This window comes from Sinohyriopsis cumingii, chromosome 3 (assembly GCF_028554795.1).
Source record: "Sinohyriopsis cumingii isolate HCF-2022 chromosome 3, ASM2855479v2, whole genome shotgun sequence".
NCBI classification, from domain to species: Eukaryota; Metazoa; Mollusca; class Bivalvia; order Unionida; family Unionidae; genus Sinohyriopsis; species Sinohyriopsis cumingii.
Genome location: NC_142963.1, coordinates 134,602,074 through 134,623,569, shown reverse-complemented (window position 1 = coordinate 134,623,569; position 21,496 = coordinate 134,602,074). Strand labels below are relative to the sequence as shown.

General features: G+C 35.6%; 2 protein-coding genes across 3 annotated transcripts in view; one reads left to right on the top strand and one right to left on the bottom strand.

Moving 5' to 3' along the window:
- LOC149803908 (uncharacterized) overlaps positions 1-6,785 on the bottom strand; it is a 35,563-nt gene extending 28,778 nt beyond the window's left edge. The window contains exons 1-2 of the mRNA XM_089953723.1: positions 6,690-6,785; positions 4,494-4,617 (exon numbers count right to left, since the gene is read on the bottom strand). Coding sequence (XP_089809849.1) covers positions 4,494-4,617; positions 6,690-6,728 — 163 coding nt within the window. The 5' untranslated portion in view covers positions 6,729-6,785. The remainder of the gene's footprint in view (positions 1-4,493; positions 4,618-6,689) is intronic.
- A 47-nt stretch (positions 6,786-6,832) lies between these two features.
- LOC149803907 (4-hydroxybenzoate polyprenyltransferase, mitochondrial-like) overlaps positions 6,833-21,496 on the top strand; it is a 60,243-nt gene continuing 45,579 nt past the window's right edge. For both annotated transcript variants that reach the window (XM_089953721.1, XM_089953722.1), the window contains exons 1-4: positions 6,833-7,023; positions 10,029-10,545; positions 13,973-14,139; positions 15,033-15,154. In XM_089953721.1, coding sequence (XP_089809847.1) covers positions 10,107-10,545; positions 13,973-14,139; positions 15,033-15,154 — 728 coding nt within the window. In that variant the 5' untranslated portion in view covers positions 6,833-7,023; positions 10,029-10,106. The remainder of the gene's footprint in view (positions 7,024-10,028; positions 10,546-13,972; positions 14,140-15,032; positions 15,155-21,496) is intronic.

Genomic DNA, 21,496 nt, shown 5'->3' with positions numbered 1-21,496 from the left:
TTTACGAGGATAGCACTCACATGCACCTAATTAAACTAATAAATACCGCATTTCCAATTAAGGATTCAGTATAATTTGATTACTTTTAATTAACATGCACACCTAGCGAAACATTTATGGAACAACATTGGCAGTCATAGTAACATTATTCTTGTCTATTGTCAAGGAAAGTTACACAATATAGCATTGCTTTGCTTAAAATAAGATTTTGAAAGAATTTACTGTGATTGAGTACTGTCAAGATTTGATAGCAGCAGCATCAGATCAACAATAAGGGTCAAAAAGTTTCCTTTGACATCAAGCACTTAGTTCAGTAGTCACGCTAAGCAAATCGGAATGCCACAGAGCACACACAAAAGCCAAAATGTGCATAAAGAATCAATATCATATATTGCAAATGAAAATAATGCAACATAACTATATAAATATTTGAATGACCAACATACTAAACAATCAATACACTACATACATTAAATATTTCTCTTTTTAGAATACATCAGAATTATCATTGGCAGCCAAATATATACAGAATGTTGGCAAATTAAGTGGTAATGAAGAAGCTTAATACAAAAAATTATCAACATCTTAAATACAGAAATATAATTATGTTTTTCAATTCTTCTTACATGAGTTACATTTTCTACCCTAATAAAGTTGTAATACAAAATTAACAGAACATTATTTGCAAAATGGTCATTAACATCTTAAAAAATACTAAGAAAATATTTCACATAAGAATATTTGTAATTCCTAATGTAATGTTTAAATTTGTTACAAGTACATGATAAATGGGTTTTATATACATCCTAACCATACTGCTGCTACTTTTATTCATTACGATAGAATTTATTTATCCAGATAATAAAAGAAATCATTAGTTAAGGATCTAATTTTCCCATCCTGTTACATGAATTACAAGTAAATGACTGCAATGATCTGACAGAGGACTTGCTAGGATTTTAAAACTAGGAGTACAGGACTCCCACTTTTGTAAAAATAGGAGTCCCACCAGCAAAAGCTGCAGTCCCCTCCAGGGTTCAAGCTAGACCTGAATTTTAAGAAGAGACTTCTCCTTTTGGACAGAACAGGGAGAACTGAGAGCTTAACAGGGAGAAGTGAACGTGAAGGAAGAAACGCAATACACACAACATATATATATATATATATATATATATATATATATATATATATATATATATATATATATATATATATATATATATATATATATATATCTGCGCACACACACTTATATGTTCTATTATTTCAATTAAGCCCTTTATTTACCAGTACTCATATTTGCATTTAACTTGGGATTTAAGAACTACTTTATTTTCAAGTATTCAATTTTCTCAGTTATTTTGGCCATATGACTCTAAAAGAGAATAAAAGAAACTACATTGTAACAAATTTTAACTGAGTAACCAGATTATATTACTGTAATTTTAAGTTAGTAAAAATGCTTAATCAACTACCCTTAATCAATTTTTTAAAATTCTTTTATTTATTTATACTTTCTAAAAGTTCACAATAATGGCACTTTCAAAGATTTCTAAATGTGTTTGAAACAACTCCTGTACCATGTACATGAGGCAAATGCACATTTGTCTTCAGATCATACTGTTCGTCTTTATTTCTTCGTTGTAGATAAAATATTACCTTAACTATTCATACATAACACACTAAAATGCATAAAATTACAGACATGTCTCCTTTATAGTCGGTATATGAACTAAACCTTTCTTTCCTACAGATTCAACACAGATGTGAGTGAATCTATTTTTAGAAGGAGAGGTTTTCGTAATGTAATCACTCACTTTAATATACATGTAGCTTCATTACAACAGTCCAATGAAAGGATTGCAAATTTATGGTTTATTTATTTGTCAACGTACTTGTAGTAATTTTAGGCAATGGTTAAATAGTATCTGCTTTGCTGCTTTTTCTGTATTTTCACAAATATTGTCAAGTCAGAAAACAACTTAGACCTTACAAAGCATCTCGCAAATTCCACAACATAACATTGTCCCATATGTTTCTGACCCACATAATTTGCATTTTAAAGTTAAATCTTTAATAAAATAATACCAATGGCTTTGCTTTCAATGAATTGGATATTTTTCTGAATATATCTGCCCGATGATTTACGAAAACAGACAATCTAATAAACTGGTAAGTCCCAGACTTAGTGATGTCTACCATTATTTCCTGTTAGGCCAACTGGTTCACTTCCAGTTTCAAACTAATTTTATGACAAAATAGTGTACAAGAGGCAGCTTAAATAAATCCAGATCACTGACTCTGATCTTAAAACACAAACTGCTATTTACACACTATTGTAAAAGTTTCAAAACACAAGTTTGTATGTTTTTACCATCGATGGATAGCATGCAGAATTGGGCAGTGATATTTGCTACCTTTCTCGGGAAAGGGTTAATGGTCAATCAGCTATCAAAACACATGCTTGTGAATGGGCAAGAGTTTGTTCGTCAACGTAATTGATATCAAAACTAAGCCTAGCTACTGATGTCTTGATGAATACATTTCGCTACAACACTAGAATTAACCAGGCTAAGGCAAGGGAGCATCTAAAAAACTATGGTCAGTCAATGTACCTCTTAAAGCATCACAGGGCAAAATCGTTTTCACTTTCCTAACAGACGAAGATGAAGTTTATATTTTTTAGGCGACTTAGTCACCCACTTTGCCTGGTAGTGTGACCCCTGGCCCTCCCCAAAACTATAATAATAATAATAATAATAATGAGGACTTTGTATAGCGCCTAATCTTTAAAAGCTCTAAGCACTTCACAACATTCGACAACACCTATAACATAAAAAAAACATACATAATGATATTATTACAAAAAACACACAAACACCATGAAATTAAAACAACATGCTGAAAATATTTAAGGTAGGGAACATTATTAGGTCTTTAAGTTTGTTCTTGCAGTTGAAATAAGTGAGTTTTATTTAAGAGCACTCTTGAATGGGATCACTGTGTCTTTGTGTTTAGGTTCAGTGGGCAATTCATTCCACATTGCAGGGCCCTGGTATGCAAAAGAACGTTGTCCAAATGACTTCATTTTCATAGTGGGAATAATGAGTATACAATTGTCAGAAGAGGAGCGTAAGTATCTTCCTGGTGTGTACACATGGGTGAGGTCGGATAGGTATGTTGGACAGGAGTCCATCAGTGAAATGTAGCATAGAGAACAAATTTTGTGTTTGATTCTGGATCGAATGGATAGCCAGTGTAGGGTACACAGTGTAGGGTACAGAGCGGCAGGGAGGTGTGCTCTGATCGTGGTACTCTAAGTATGATCTGAGCAGCTGTGTTTTGAACTTTTTGAAGTTTCTGAAGTAGATATTGAGATGAACCAGACAGAACTGAGTTACAATAGTCCAGTCCTGAAAGTACTAATGAACATACAAGTGAAAATTAGAAGAGCTATTGGTTGCCATTGAGTTTAATTTCCACATTCTATATAACACAGACATAGCTCTTGTTTGTCCATCAGAGTGAGACTGAATTTTGTCAATCAAAGTAAGGACTTATTCCAAACACTAAGCTAGGCATCAAAAATTTTCTTACACTTAGCTACTGTCCCATCTGAACTATCAATTCTAGCAGCTTTAGTACTCTTCTGAATCTTGCTACAATCTTCATAAGTTATCCGTTTAACCCCAAAAGACTTAACCAAATTTGCAAAAGGCATTGTCTGTCTCAACATGTCTTGATTCTGAGGTCATGTACACTGCTTATTCCGCTACGTTCAGAAATGAACACAATAATGAAAGCTAAAGTTGTTTATTTGATGGACTCTTACACCTCTCCCTCGATAACTCTTGCACAATGGGGTACACAAACACAGACCGCACTATAAGCTATGGCGTGAGTTACTGAGGGACCTCCACAAATTAAAAAAAATGGCTTTGACATCGAGAAAACTGTTGGTGGTGGGGATTAGGAAACTAGGCTGTTTATGGACTGAATCCTCATTTTACAATCATGTTGATAATAATTTTTAATAACGCGCTTGTTCTAATGAAGTTGTTCATTATTATATTTAAATAACATTTATTTTCAAAATGTCCGACATGTAAAAGATCGTTCCAACTGGTTTCAACAAACATCACGTGTATGCAAAAAATCTGTGTATTAAGTCACTGCTTTTTGTTTTCTAGACGAGTCTGGTTCCCATAGTTTAACTATTTAAGAAGTCAGGTAATGGTTTTCTATTTGTAATAATGGCAGTACAGGATTATGGATCAGCATCATTCAGACAAATTTCAAAGCACAGTACTCTACAAGATTTGGATGAAACTGGTTCATTTATGCAACCAGGGACATAACATAAGCTCTTTCAGACTTACAGAATGTTGACCTAAAGTAGTTAATGAAGAATCCTGAAGAAATTAATCTAATAATCATGGGATAACCCTGCTGAGGAAATAATTAACTCCCAAGTTCAGTTTATCAGATATTACCTTTGCAGAACTGTTTGCCTGAATTTTCATTAGGATCTTTATGATTGTTATTTCTGCCATCATCGACATGTGTTGTTTTAGATGTGGATGAATCCATTCTGTCAACAGTATCCAAAGGGAACTCCTTAAGTATAAATAAAGGAAATATTAATGAAGCTGCATGCATGAAAGTGCATAATAAAGCAAAAAGTTTTACTTAATTTATAAGCAATAAAGAAATGAAAAACACATCAAGATTTTCAACATGGCAAATGATATAAATATTAAAACATTATTTGGCCACATTAAGCAGGTACAATCATGGCCATGTCGAGCGCTAGCATGGGGAAAATGGTTTGGCATTACTTAAAGGTATGATGTTATACCAAATTTAGGATAGACATACAAAGTCGAATGCTAGTCCTACAATGTAAGCCCTCGAGTCCTACAATTAAAGCCCTCAACCCTGATATTTATGTTTTGGGCATCGAGGTCTTACTGCCTAAATAAAGGCACTGTGTCGGTTTTTTCATGTCGACTAACATAACTAAAGTCAAATTTTTTGGAATAGCTCACACTCTTGGCAAGCCATATAAGTACTTTTGTACAAATTCAAGTCATAATGTTTTTTTTCAGACTTTACTTACTCTGATGTCTTTTTTCTAATAAATTCAAATTCTCACACAAGAAAATTGACCTGTTTTCAAGTTACGTTGGCCTACATTTCAGTAGGCTGGAAAGTGATGAAAGCCAGGAATGCCAAAATCGGGTCAAGTTGAAGTATATTTCTTTTAACAAAACGAATAAAAATATATTAATATTGACGAAAGTGTTTAGATAGCTTCGTTTTGTTTAAAATTCTTATTATACTTGTAACCAATTTCAGTATTTCCAGCTTCCATCGCATTCAAGCCTACCATTCCGATGTTATCAACATTAGAACATGCAACACAGTGCCGTTATTTGGGCAGTATGACCTCGATGCCCAAAACAAATATCAGGGTCGAGGGATTACACTGTAGGAATGTCTGAGCTAAACATCAGAACCAAATTTGTTCTGCTACGCGAAAAGTAGCTTGAAATATTAGCTTTGATTTGATAGATCACGCGAGAAAGAAGAGAAGTATCCTCCCTTGTATTATTATATAGTACATTTATAACTATAGTCTGATAATACAAACCCATTTGTTTGTACCCCCCCTACCGATTTAAATAATGGAAACCTTTAATGTTATAAAAAGTGCAAGGAACTTAGTCAATTCATTCACTGATTTATAGTTTCTGACCTGACTCTCAGTAGAGTGGCCCTAACAACGTCATCTTATGCGTGTTTCATGCTTAATGGAAGTTTTCAGTGTAATAGATGGACATGCTCGGATCCATTTCCAGTTTCTGGACAAGTCCATTTTCAGCAAAGGGGTGTATCATGACTAAGGTGTACATGCATAAGTCGTCTGCTTCTGATATTTACAATGTCGAATCAAACAAAGGAAAATAATGACAACTACAAATTTGCTTTTCATGTGGATTTAACAAGCAGTTTAATTTCTATGTTCATGTATGCAGAGGGATATAATTCCAAACTCTCAAGGTTATGTAATTTATGCAATTATTCAACAGCTGCCGAACAGGATGAACTACATCATTATGTTGTCTGATGGAAAAAAACTAGCCTATAGTGTACCGTGTTAGTATGGAAAGTCTGTTAAGCATGAATTGGTGTAGGGGAGGCCAGCATTAGTGCCATTCTGGTCACAGTCAGGTTAGAAATTATAAATCAATGATTCAATTGACTTAGTTCTGTGAACTTTTTATCACATTAAACGTTCTCGTTTTTGAACTCGGTAGGGGGGTACAAACAAACGGGTTTGTATTATCAGACTATAATAGTTAAATTGTAAGCAACGATACAAGCCCCTGTGAAATGGGGTGGGAAGGGTCAGAGGAAACTCGGATTCGGTGTTGGCGAATTCCAACTTTTCGATAGACAAATGACTATGACCCTAGACTCCAACACTAATATAAAAAATGGTGTGGGAGTAGTCAGAGGAAACTCGTATGACGAAGCCACCTATTGCTACTATATACGACCCTCTCCTGAGATCGTTGTTTTATTTAGGTCGCAGTCTCACAGCGTAAATAACGATTTTGTGTAGCGTGTTTCAAAGTCGACCAAAATGCATGCCATTTTTCATGGCTTAAAATAAATGGAAGTACCTCCCAAAAACTGTCATCGTCATCTGGTATTTCAAACATGTTCTAGAGTGAAAAACGCAACCAAGTGTCAGGTTAGTATTATTAAGCTCTCAAAACTGCCGCCATTAAGTCCAATTGAGTTCCGGTACGTGTCGAGGGGAAAACACACTTCCGCTCAAACCCTGGCTGTCGAGAAGGGAAAACTTGCCGTGTATAAGCAAGATAAATGCAAATAATTTACTGTTAATGCATCTTGTATCATGAACCGCAAAATCATATGCATTTGACATAGTCTATGAAGCAACCATATGTAATGTTAACAGATACAGTTTATAAAACATTTTGCATAAATTTGGTGAGTAGACGGATGACCGTGAATTGTGACATGTTATAAACTAGAATTTTACTTTATGAAATTATATCCTATCGGCATCCTAGCCATTATGGACCCAGAACACAATTTTACTATATATTCTCAACATTTGTTTTTCAGTACAGAACTTTCCACTGTGTGACAATCAGTACAAATCAAATGTTAATCTAAAATACCTTCAAAGATGACTTCAGGGTGAAGTTCTTGTCATAGGTTCACCGGCATTTCTTTTGAGAGGCTGGACAGTAAACAAACAATGTGCAGTGGAACACAGATTTCACTTCCAGATCATCACCAAGACCTTATTACTCACTGTACACTGTCGCCAAAACACACACAGACAACCACATCATAAGCTCATGTTCCAAAAGAAAAACAATTTCCTTTAAACCCATACCAAGAATGCCTAAATCAAACTCCAGTGTCACCACCAAAAGGCAACAGGAAAAAATGCTTTAAAAACAGACTGGGACTACATTTGTGGGTACTGAACCGAAGCTAATAATTGTGATCTAATTCCTTAAGAACTGTATCACATTTTCCATCTTCTAAAGGTATGGTTTGAAATTTTTAAAATATGCAGGAATCAGTTATTCTCAGGTGTGAAAAACACTGAAACACATTAGAAACACCATAATGATTCAGTTCAGTACTATAATATTAGTACCTCTATGTCCAGCATGTCTTTTTACTCAAATACTCTTTTACAGTTCTATTGTCATAAAGTAAGTAACAGAAAGAAACAAAACCTACAGTAAAAGTTAACAGATAATTTAATTATCAAAGTTATAAAACAGAAATATAATCAGAACTTGCAGTATTATAAATTGAATCCAGAATAATCTTTAAAAATTCTGTTCAAGTCCAAAAGAATTGAATGGTCTGAATGAACGTATTACAATGGCATTGTCCAAAATGCCATTGAATAATTCACAATAGATCCAAAACAATGTTGTAATGTAATGAGCACTTTGTAATTCCAATGAATAATTCTGTTTCCTTTCAAATTATCTAAAAATAATGTTAAAAACAGCTGCATACTGATTTTAACATACAAAATCTAAATCTGAAATAGGAATGAATCTAATTGCTCAGTTCTGTTCTTATATATACCTTCAAGATTCTATTACGACTATGTCGCAGTATACTGCATGTGATAAACGTTACTACTCATTGTCATTCAGAATATCTCTTCATATGACGTAATCCATCCAATCCGAAATAACAATTCTTCTGTGAACCCATGACACCTAACCCTACTTATGGGAAATAAATTCTTCTACGAACCCACCTGATATCACCAGCCAATGAGAAATTACCCCAAACTTGTCAGCAGATTCAGTATACAGGTTGAATTGAACTTGTCAATACTGATTTTTAGCTTAATAGCTATAAAAATAGAATCTATACCCAGACAAAAAAATTAACTTTGTATTATTTTGGATATAGACAATTACTACAATTTACAGTCATGCACAAAAATTATACACAATATAGGTATAGTCATGTACCAAAAGTTAAAAAAAATATAGATGTACACCATAACAACTCAGATATACTCAAATGCACTCAAAGGAAGCATATTTCATGATGTGAAATATTTATATTTTCTTTTTTAATAAATATGCTGATTTTTTGTATATCATGTAAGACTAACATACATGAGGATTATAACCTCTTTAGGCCTAAAAGAATTGTAGCTTTGTTTTTCTGGTTTCATTACTGACCCAACTTTTTGCCTGCTGTCCACATTGTGGTTTGTAGTGGACAGCATGAATTTTTCACCCTGTCGGAAAGTTGCATCAGTATACAATAGATAGTGCAGAATGATCTTTTTTAAGTTGTACACAATGCCTTTTTGCTGTGTTCGCTAAAAATATATATGCACAGCAAATACAAGATTATTGAATAATTTCCTTTTTTTAATGGTGTTTTGTTGTCCATTAAATTGGCCTCAAAATCTTTGACCAACAAGTCGTTCTCCACTTTGTTTTTATCTTTTTGACATTAATAAATAGTGGAAAAAATTTGTTGTAGCTTTACCAATACCTGTATTGTTGTAATGGTATTGATTGGTAAGCAGCCATTAATACAAATACAGGTTTGGGGATGATTTATTGGACTAAACTGTAGCTGTTTTGTTGCCCATCTGCTTTCTGGTCGTTGGCCACCACTGACCAGAGCTTAATTATATCTTCTGTTCAGTGGAATAGTTTGGACTCGTTCATAATGTATTGACTAATCACTGTGTGGATAGTCTTATTTATTGTGGATAACCTCTAGTCCATCTTCTTTGTAACCTCTAGCCCAGCCTATGTGTAACACTTTAGCACCATAATGTTATACATGTTCATGCCATACATTATCCCAAGAACTGAGGAGGAAGATGGACTTGATTGGACTTAGGTTAGATACAGTACTGTTTTTATGCAGACTGTCAAACACATGCTGCTGATGTATTCTTTTACCAATGGCTTCAAAAACATTATTGCTGGTTGATTGATACAAAAATTGGCATTCCTTTAATAATGCATTGTATTTGAAATATAAGGGCATGGTAAAATGTACTGAAATCAATGTAAGGTGAAGTGAACTTCCTTTTTTGTACCTATTTATGCTAAATGACAGACTTCGCTGCAGCTGCTTCACTATAATTGCCCACTAGAATGGACCCTTGGCTGCTGAATTATTATAATGTTCAAGAATATTTTCATGGTTAACATATGGGAATTAACTGCGTAAAAATATTTTTAAAATTTAGAATGCTGACTTGTACATTACGTTCATGTGCTGTATGACAGGACTTCCATAGTCCTACCTTCTGATACCTTAGCAGATTAAAAACTTTTCCAAAATGAAATTTGCATATATAAATTAGTAAAATTGAGAATCAATAATGATTTCAAAATATGTACTTCTGTTGAATTGAATGAGAGAAATTTGCTTTCTGAATATTGTGGGTGTTCTTTTATTATTATCCATTTCAGATGAAGACACTTTGAAAATTATCCCTTGGTCAGACTGGTGAAATATCGGAACCAGCTTAGAAGAAATTGAAAGCCACAATGTTGACTCTACGACTTGTTGAAAGCTATTGTTGCAGATTACAGAGATGTTTTCTGAGTACAAGTGTACCTATATCAGTCCATTGCAGAGCATTTGGAGTCACAAAAAATATTTCTGTTGACAAGAATTCCATTCAGAGATCAAATGCACAGCATTTTTCATTGACAAAGTCAAATCAAGATATTTCTCCTCAAATTTGTGCTGATCACAGAAACTATATACAACATCAGAGTTGTGGATATCAAAAAATTCAGAACAGACATTTATGGATGCAAACAAAAACGCAGATTTCAAATCAAAAACTTCTTGGACAATATAATCCTGCATTACTGACTTCATTTAGAAATATAAATATTTTATCAACAAAAGAAATATTAGCTTTGTCACCACCATTTCTGCAACCATATTTAAGGCTTATTCGATTTGACAAACCAATAGGTAAGTTTGTATATCCTTTATACTACTGAGTGTGGATTCAATATTTATTGATTATTTAAGCATTTAAAAAGCAAAAACATGTATTCACTATGCTAAAGTAATTAAATATAGAAATTTCAGTACTGTTCTCACAGTGATAGGTCAGTAATGTGTGTTTTTGGAGTAGTTTTGTTTAATGAGCTTGCATTACTATAAATCAAGATCAACCTACAAATGTAAAAGTGAGATGCATGTTATGGAAGTTTATCATTTTTACATTTTAACTCACCATCTGGATATAAATTGTATCAAAGACTACAGGAAACTAACTGATCCAAGACCTCAATGTTCTAAGACTGATTTGGACCTTTCAATAACTTTCCCTGGATTATATATATTCTGAAGCTGACTGCAGTGTATGTACATTTTCTCTGGCAGATTGTAAGAAAAAAAAGCTCTAACTGGCAAGAAAGATAATTACACAAACAGTAATTAAAACAGAGACCATGCTGGATTTTGCCAGTGTTGCAAGTGCCATTTTTTCCCCTTATTAGCAACAAAATATACCCTCTGGCAACATTTTTGGCAACAAAACATTTCATTGTTAAAACTTGTATATCCAGTCTTGGGTATGAAGTGGAGAAGTTCAAATGCACCATGACTTTATGCTGTGATATAACTCAAATTGTCATACTACTGGACTAGTTACAATTGACCACCTCTGAAGTTGGGAACTCAAAAGAATACAATTGACCAAACAATGGCTAATTATTTTTGTTTTTAAGAATATACCAGAAAAATTAGTTTTGCTGAAACTTAAAAGAAAACTGATTACATTTGAAGCACCTATCATTCTGTAGAAATACTAAGCCAATGAAAAACAAAAATGTTGTCCCAATCAGTGTTCTACAATTATTTGATGTTGTGACCACAATAGCAAATGGGAATTTCTTTGGCCTCCAAAGATGGACTTTAGTGGCACCTTCAGTATTACATGCACCTTCATCAAAGCAAGCCAGCTACAATCTTCAAAAACTACAAAGGACCTTTCATCAAAGGATGTCAGCACCAAACTTAAATAAAAGCAATGGAATCAGATCCTATGTTCCATTTTCCATAGTGATTAGAACATGTTTATTATGCTGTGAAACTGTCCTGTTTGCAAGAAAACCGTTTATGTTTATGATCACTAACAATGGTGGCATAAAGAGCAAATTAAATTTCCAATTTTTTGAAACCTTCGATATCTGGCTGTCAAGCTAACTGAAGGTGGGACGTCTTGCAGGGATGTTTGTTAAACTTTTTAATTTGTTCTCATGTTTTCATTTCTCTATGAATCGCTTCATCCTCTTGGTAGCCTTAGCAAGATGATTGTTGACTTTGGCTGACCACAATTTAGGCCAATTTAAGTACATGTACATATAGCATATAAACAACTATACAGCCACATGCTACTGGGGACAGTGAATATCAGAGTGAATTGTTTAGTGACATATGTTTGTTGACAATGGGATATAGATCAAATGAGGACTATATTTTTTATATACGTGTTATTTGTGTTTTCTAGCGGGATTTGACAGATATGTGAATTTTCTGACATATGATCTAATACTGGAATTCTTGGATTTTTCATATACATTATTCAACACAATGTGGAGTGTACTACACAAATGTAAGTTGTCAGTATATAAATATATTTCTGACTAGTTTTGTCTTCACTTAATAAAAATTTCCATTGGTTATTTTCTCTCTATAATGCTAGTCACTAATGATAGGTCACCACTTAAAAATTTCACTTATATGTGAAATTAATTTTTTTTTAGTCCCCCCCATGTCAAAACATCCACTTATGTCAAGAATATTACCTTGGTTCCAATGATGTCAGGATAAATTAGTAGTACTGTATTGTGAAAATGGAGATTTTTTTGAAAATTTGCAACAAAATATTGTGAGCAATTTTTTGGATGACAAGTTTTTTAAAGCCAGTGCCAACCGGATCAAAAATACTTTTTTTCTTCAGAAAGTGAAGAAGATAAACTGAAAATTAAATGAGATTAAAAGATTAGTTCCACCATAGGAAAGTTTTATTAGTTTGAACATATTTTTGTTGCAAACTTAAATATCCTCACACATTAGATGGGGCCCGACTCAATACAAATAGAGTGGTATAAATCAATCGGATATGATAAGTGGCAGAACAGAAAGAAAACAACAAAACATCATTTAATATCTGTTGGAAATTGAGGGATAACAAACAGTTCCAAAAAAAGAATATCAAAGGCAATTAAACAACAGTTGACCAAGCTTTGGAATTTAGTGTGTAATGTGCCTACATCAACTAATCAGTTGGTCATTGTACTAACAAAATAAAACAAAAGAACATGTTTACTCCTTAAGATCTAGTTCTAATAATGGACAGAGGTCTCGGAAATGCTTAATCACTTGTATTTGGATGCAGGTTTTTTTTATATGGGATGCAGAAAGTCACACAGGAGTCCTCCATATGCACACAGTAGCTGGACAGCAAATTCAAAGGCTTGCCAGTCCAAATTCTGACGTTTGCAGAGTGGGAAATTATGTTGATCAGTTGATCATTTTAGCTGTGCTGATATTTACAATGAGAGAATTCAGTGGCTGAAAGACCCTCAGATGTACATGTTGTCATTGTAAGAGTACATCAGAAAAATATGATGCAGTAGCTGGGTGGCAAGTTCAAAAGACTTCAACTAGCTGCTGAGTGGTGATATTTACTATGACTGAATTCAGAGGCAGGAAGACCCAGTGATGTACATGAGATCATTAGAAGATTACATCAGATAAACAACTTTAGCTTTCATTATTATGTTCATTTCCAAGTGTAGCAGAATAAGTTTTGCATGTGACCTCAAACTCAAGATACATTGAGACTTAGACACAATGTTGTTTGCAAATTTGGATAAGTATTTTGGGGTTAAATGGCAAAATTGATGAAGATTGTAATGAGTTTCAGAAGAGTGCTAAAGTCGCTAGAACTGATAGTTCGCATGGAACAGTAGACCAGTGTAAGAAAGTGTGTGATGCCTAGCTTAGTGTTTGAATAAGACCTTTCCTTGACCTGACATAATTCAGTCTCACTCTAATGGACAAACAAGACCTATATGCCACTGGTGTAAAGAATTTAGAAAAGTAAACTCAATGGTCACCACCGGTTCTTCTCATCTGGAAATTTAACCACTTCATGCATGCCCAATATGCTTCTGAGAGGAGACTGCAACTTTTGCTGGTGGGACTCCTAGTTTTAAAATCCTAGTGAGACCTCTGATGCAGCATGAATTTTTTTCAGAGTCGGGGAATGAACATGTATGATATTGTATAGGGGTAATTATCCTTCCTGGTGATAACGTTAAATTTCCATTATCAATAATTTTTTCTGTTACACCTTAGATAAGGCAGTGTTTTTTTCTTTCAGGTTCTTTCCTATTATGGTGGCCATGCAGTTGGAGCATAGCACTGGCCGCAGAGGCTGGTCATTTGCCTGACCTGTATATTATGTCACTATTTGCCACAGGATCATTCCTAATGCGAGGTGCTGGTTGTATCATCAATGACATGTGGGACAAGGACTTTGATAAAAAGGTAAATGAGTGTAAATGACCACTATTTTATTGATTTCACAGCCTAAAAAAAAGATGCTGCAAATAACATAGTTTAAGGTACACATCCTGGACAGTACTAGTTCTTAGTGAGTTGTTAATGAAATATGAAATTTATCATACTTCACTGTTGGGACAGATCCAGTACTTTTCTTGCACACAGGTTCTATTTTGAGAAGGCATGGTTTAAATTGCTTAAAATGGCATTCTTTTTGTTTCTCAGTAAAATTTAGAGTGCTTTAATTGGAATTATATTGGGATTCAAGTGATCCCACCCCTTCTATCAGTCCCCCCATCTAAACTTGACCCAGCATAGGTTATATTAAGATAGCTTTAAGCATCCCAGATTGGCTGTACATATAAGCTTTTGGGTGTTGTTTGTTTCTGTTTTGATATTTTAAATATGTGAAAATTATTTTTGGCAAGTAGACCATTATTACCCCTTAAGGACATTATTTTAGAGTTACATCTTCCTGAAGCAAGTAAAGTGCTTTGTCCAAGGACATTGCCTTGGCAGTCAATCCAAGCATATTCATTGCTGTGTATCATAGTAAATTGCTTAGTCTAAGGATTTAGTCTAAGGATACACCATGGCAGTCAATCCAAGCATATTCATTGGTGTGTATCAAAGTAAAGTGCTTTGTCCAACGATACACCATGGCAGTCAATCCAAGCATATTCACTCGTGTAGCAAAGTAAATTGCTTAGTCCAAGGACACACAATGACAGCTAGTTTACAAACTTTATTTCTCTATCTTTTAACTTTTATTTATATCCAGTCATGCTAGGTTTATAGATTCATAGTTGCAAAAAGTTTTAAAACTCAGATATTATGTTTTAAAACTTTAAAATTCTTCAACTTTGCTATTGTTTCAGGTTGAAAGAACGAAGTTGAGACCTCTGGCCAGTGGAGAGCTCAGCATGTTCCAGGGCCTGACCTGTCTTGCAGTCACCCTGTCATTGTCCCTAGCGATACTTCTGCAGCTTAACTTGTACAGGTAATATTTCATCCACGGCAACTCCTACCCTTTTTGATTTTGAGATATATCTTTTAATCCTTCAGAGTATATTGGGTAATATTTCTTTCACCATTCCTTGCATTATCAGTGGTGACACAAAGGCAATCATTACGTCAGGGATGCATCTATGCAGACATGACCCTTTTCAACAGAGCTGGCAGTATTAGTAGCATCCACAAGTTGGACATATAAAAAGTTCAACAAGATAAACAGAAAAAGCTCATATGAACCTATGTAGAATAAGTGTTTACCAGCATTCATTCATAGATATCTGCTGACTTCAACAAAGACAGTTTCCAGCCTAGATGCCATCTAGTAAATACCATTTTAAAAACCGCCACTGAAATGGAGATTTGTATAATGCATATTTATGTTGATCCCTTATTGTTAATGTTGTTTTACTACAAAAACTGGTTCACACTGCATATATATACAAAATGATTCTTTGGTTTTTGTTGTCTATTTTAGCAGATTTTCCATGACTGTTGTCTTTCCAAGCAATTTTCCTTCAGATACATTTCTGATGATATCATTATTAGCAATATAAGTTTCTCAAATCAGCAGTTCCAAAAAGATGAGAATTTGCTTCGTTTCTAAATACCATGTAAACAAAGGGAAGAAACTCCTACCCATTACCTCCCCTTCATTGCCACTAGGTTAAACTTTTTGCCACAGTATGAGTAACATCATCACACATTGCCTCTTATAATTATTCTATAATCTTTATTATTTAATTTTAAAACTAATATGAATGAGTATGGTGAAATTTTATGTCTGCAAAGGATCTTTGGCATTTTGTATTTATATTGATATTTTTGTGGACTTCGTTTTTCTTGATTTGGTTAGTTGCACTTGATAGTTTCACATATATGGGTGCTGTCATTTTGAATAGTAAAACTTAAACAGTTAAATTTGATAGTTTTAGATGTTATGGGTGGTGTTGCTGAATTTTCATATTTTGGGTTGTTAATTCCCAGCTTTTACTTTGCCATTCTTGCAATAGCAATACAATTTAGTAATTGTAAGAGGTACAAGTTCAGCGAGGATAATCATGAATCGTGTATGAAATGTACTTATACAGCCTCATGTAACATTTGCAAGTCATGGATTGGACGTGGTCTTGCATCCTCACAAAGAACGTCAAGGACAAAAACAGACCAAAGTTAAGTGTGACACAATATTTCTGGATGTGCCAAGTTGAATCTTTGGCTGACAATGTCTCCCTTATCACCATACTGGTAGAAGCTTTGTCACTCTCCCTTCATAACCCAACCCCACCCCACCCCCAGAAGCTACTATCATATCCAGTAAGCTTGGGATGCATAATACAGTGTATCTGTATGCGTCTCAGTGACACAAGACATATCTTCACGGTGTTGGTGATGAGGAGATGAAACAGGGAGGTCACATCACAGGTGCTTTGTCAGAGAAATTGTTGTCCCATCCTTCATCATGTTGTTCTATTAATGCTTTTGTTTTTTTTAGGAAAGTGTCTTCCCCATGTTTGACAAACCTTCTGTTGTGGTTTGGAACTTATGGAAACGTGTCTACCAATTGTTAGGCACCCCAGTGGGGGTAAGTCCCCCCCCCAATCACAAGTTGTAGCATGGCCGTCAGTTCTATATGACAGGCTTCATGGGGTTAGATTATGATTTGTCTGATGTGTATTCCTGGGTGGGACATCATGCTACATGTCCCAGTGTTAAACATCACTATAAACTGCCACACTGCAGACATTGTAGCAATATGATTAAAAAATTGTCAAAGGTACATTGAAAATCCAAATCACACACACACACACACACACACACACACACACACACACACACACATTTCAGCTTGCCATTCAGCCAGGCAGAGCTTGCATTGTTGGCTGCCCATTACTGACAGTGGGCCAGACATTGCTGGTTGCCCAGTACTGACAGTGGGCCAGACATTGTTGTTTGCCCAATACTGACAGTGGGCCAGACATTATTGACTTACCTGAAAGGAAAATATTGTCCCACTTTTAAGAATGATGCTACAGCTACTTCCATGCCATTCGGTATGTTGTATGTAGATACTGAAGCATTGCCAGATGATGGCAACCACCCCACATCTACCTTAAGCATTGCCTGACAATGGCAACTACCCCACACCTACCTCAGGCATTGCTAGACAATGGCAACTACCCCACACCTACCTCAAGCATTGCTAGACAATGGCAGTCACCTCACACCTACCTCTAGCATTGCTAGACAATGGCAATCACCCCACACCTACCTCAGGCATTGCTAGACAATGGCAATCATCCCACACCTACCTCAAGTATTGCTAGACAATGGCAATCACCCCACACCTACCTCAGGCATTCCTAGACAGCACAATCACCCCACACCTACCTCAGGCATTGCTAGACAATGACAGTCACCCCACACATTCCTCAGGCATTCCTAGACAGCACAATCACCCCACACCAACCTCAGGCATTGCTAGACAATGGCAATCACCACACACCTACCTCAGGCATTGCTAGACAATGGCAATCACCATACACCTACCTCAGGCAATATCAGGAGAAACCCTGATCTGATGATTATTCTCAAATTTTAGGAGGGATGGAATTTAGTTTTAAAGCTGCAGTAGAAGAAATATCTAGATTCTTAACTCTGCCAGATTGCCCACCTCCTCCGTCTAGGAGCCACTAAGATTTCCAGTCATCTTTTAGACAAAATCCATAACCCATGGAATTCTTGTGCAGTGGATGAAACTTGCCAAACAAAATTGCAAGCCTACAGGAACTAGGAAACTTGAACTGTTACGGGTCGTGTCTATCAACTCATTCTACATTTCATCATGCAAATTGCTCGGCTAGTGTGGGTACGTGGGAAAGCCTGCCAGTAGCTTCTCGTGGGTCGGTGGTTCTTCCCTCGGTTTTCCAGGGTTCTTCCTCCACCAGTTATACTTGCCGCCATGTATAGACTATCTTGTGCTGAAAAATGGCGTTAAACCCTAGAACAACAACAAAAAAAATCATCATGCAAAGAAAACAAAATGGTAAAATCAGGTAGACATGAATATAAGCCTTTAGCATGATGTTTTAGATAATGTAACATGGAAAATAAAGAAAAACACAAAATAAGATATTTACATCACATAGATTTATTAAATTCAGTAAATGACTGTTTGCTGACCATGACAGCGGTGCTTACTATCCTGCTGATCTAGATCAAAACTTAACTCATCGAGAAGCTGGGCATCAGAATCTTTTGCTGCCATTGATGATTGGTCTCAGTCATAAAATAAGAATCAGGATAATCATCCATTGATTTGTCATGGCAGTATTAGAACTAGATGAAGCTCTGGTTTCCAAAGTATATAGCCCAAGCTATTAGGTCTATAGAAAAATGAATTCCAGCAATAGATTTCTGAAACTGGATCAGATCATACCAGCAAGTTCAGCACTGTCATCATTGTAGCATGCATCCTTTTCCTATATTCCACACAAATTATGTTACCCAATTATTTTTCAAACATCACTTTCATTTGATAGTGACATATTCCTTTTGGATCGTTCCTTGATTGTTTTGGATTTTTGTTTTTAGCCTCCAGTGGCATTGAGGCACCCAAAAACCTCATGTCCCTTTTGAGAATCAGAAGTGGCATTGTCATCAGACACATACATGTAAAAGAGTTTTTAACTGGAGTTGCAAGCATTTGTTGAATGCAAACTGCATGCAATTTATTTACCTTCCCATCTTACACAGGTTTGCAAGTGGTCATCACAACAATTCCCGGTTATTTTTTTTGTCACTTGGTTTCTATTGTTTTCGCTTAATGTCATACAGTATACAACTTGTAGATTAAACTGACTTAAAAATCCAATTGGTCAGACAGACTGGCTACTTATTTTTCACCTTAGTCAGCCATGAAATTAGCTGGCATCAGACAGGTGGGCTGGCAGCAATTTTGCATGCTGTTCATGGTCGTCTTCTTGGAGAGCCTGTTACCAGTATCACATAACATGCTGATATTGTACACACTGGGACACATACAACACTGACATTCCCTGTGTTGCCAAGAACATTGGAGCAGTACACATGTAGAATCCACTGTTATGCCAGATTGCAATGTGATCAGTATTCCTCTCCATCAAAATGGAGGAGTTCATGAAAAGCTTTAATATGACATGCATACATTCCATCTAGTATCTTCACACTAGTTCCTTTGATTTATATTCAAAGGAACAATGTACCAGTTATGTGCTCTATCTTTTGGACTAATTCTTATTCCATGGGCCTTTGGACTAATTCTCAGTCCATGGGCCTTTGGACTGATTATCAGTCCATGGGCCTTTGGACTAATTCTCAGTCCATGGGCCTTTACAAAAACAGTCATCTGCATTGTCTTCTTGTTCAGAGCCACCCAGTTTGCTGTAACTTTTGAGTACCTGGACAACATCCTTAAGAAAATCATTGTAAGTACTGTTTTTTCATTCCACAGGAAATAAACAGGACTGTCTCACTTTTCACCTTTGTACAAAAAAAGAACATTTTTTTGCTGCAAAAACTGTGTAATCTGCATCCAATATTTGCACTGTGCAGTTTTAATATTTCGAAAACAAAAATTGAACAAAACATAAAATTGGGTACTTTTATGTACATTTATTTAAAGGAACGTAACTCCCAAAGTCCATCACATATGTTGTTATCAAAAAATAGATGCATTCATGCAAATATGACAGCTAGGTTTGTAAAGAGACTCCTGTTCAGTTTGAAGTGTGAGCAAGATGACAGTCTTAGAGGTCAAGAACCCATGCTAACGATCAGGTTAGAAATTATAAGTTGATGAATGAAATGACTACGTTTTGTGTATTTTTAAAAATCTTTGATATTTTTTGATGTTTAAAGTCGGTATGGTGGCACAAACTGCCAGGGGGGTAGGTGAATACTATAGGCTGTTTCTATATGCCCTCTGCAGATGGCATTGCTTGCTCAGTAGCACCCATTTTTTGATCAACTAGATTAGCACATCTCAATCTCAAACAAGTTAAAACAGTTCCTGGGGCCCCGAGGGCATAGCTGCCAACCCTCACGAATTTGGTGTGAATTTCACGACTTTTTCAGCGATTCACGGATTCATGCCATAAGCCAAAAATTCACGAATTTTCCAATCCTCAATTATTTTAAATCTTTAATAAAATAACCAGTTTCCCGTTAAGCTCTAGTTGTGATATTCACAGTTGCCAAAACGGTCTGGTACTGCTGGTCACGATATTAGTAGATCTACAGCCGATTAGTACAGTTGGCCCAGTAGCAAGCATTTTAGCTGATTTTAATCTATATGTTTTACAAATGCTTTTGAGAGAAACTGGGGCCTAACCGGAAATTTGCTCCGTGCATGCGTCAAAACCCTGATTTGAGTTACTGTTCAGCATCGCATGTAAGATCTTGAAAATGTCTTCACCACCAAGGAAAAAGAAATGTATTCCTCAAAAAGTGAAGTTTAATTTGGAATATATCAAAAATTGGCCGTGCATTCTGCCATTAAACATTGATATTCGTTCATGCTTTTTGCACTCAGTATGCCATCGCAGAGACGATGTGAGGAAGAATGTCGGTTGCAGAAAACACGTAGAAGTTGGGAAAATTAAGAATTCGCAGATTTCAGCTCTGGAATATTTTAAACCATTGGCGGAAGACCTGCAGGCTACCAACGCTGAAGCATTATTTGTGAGTTTTCTTGTCAAACACAATCTACCTTTGTCAGCTAGAGACCATGCTAAACATTTGTTCTGACAAATGTTCCCGGACTCAAAAATCGCTTCCAAATTTTCCTGTGGAAGAACCAAAAATGCTGCAGATCCTGTGCATTCCTCACAGCAACAGTGACAGCAAAAGAGTATTTTCTTTAGTGAGGAAAAATAAGACAGACTTTAGGGCCTCCTTCGCTGCAGAAAATTTGTCAGCAATTTTAGTCCCCAAGATCAACCAGCAGGCAAGAAGTCGGAACTGTTTAGAAAACAAATTTACGATCAAGCAGTTGAGGAAGTTCAAGTCTGCCACAGTATCATGTCTTGATAAATAACTATTTCTGCATATATGTAGTGTTTTATTTTTATTTTGCGAACTTGATATAGTGTAGTATTGACGGTCGGAGTGGTCAGAGTGGATGGACTTATCGTCATGGTATTTTTCACGAATTCATGTCCAAATTCACGACTTTTTATCCCTATCTTCACTAATTGTGAGCCTTGAAGGTTGGCAGCTATGCGAGGGGTCTAAAGCACTCTCTGTTACGGATGACTACCATCTCACCTCTGTCTGCGTGGGTTCGAATCTT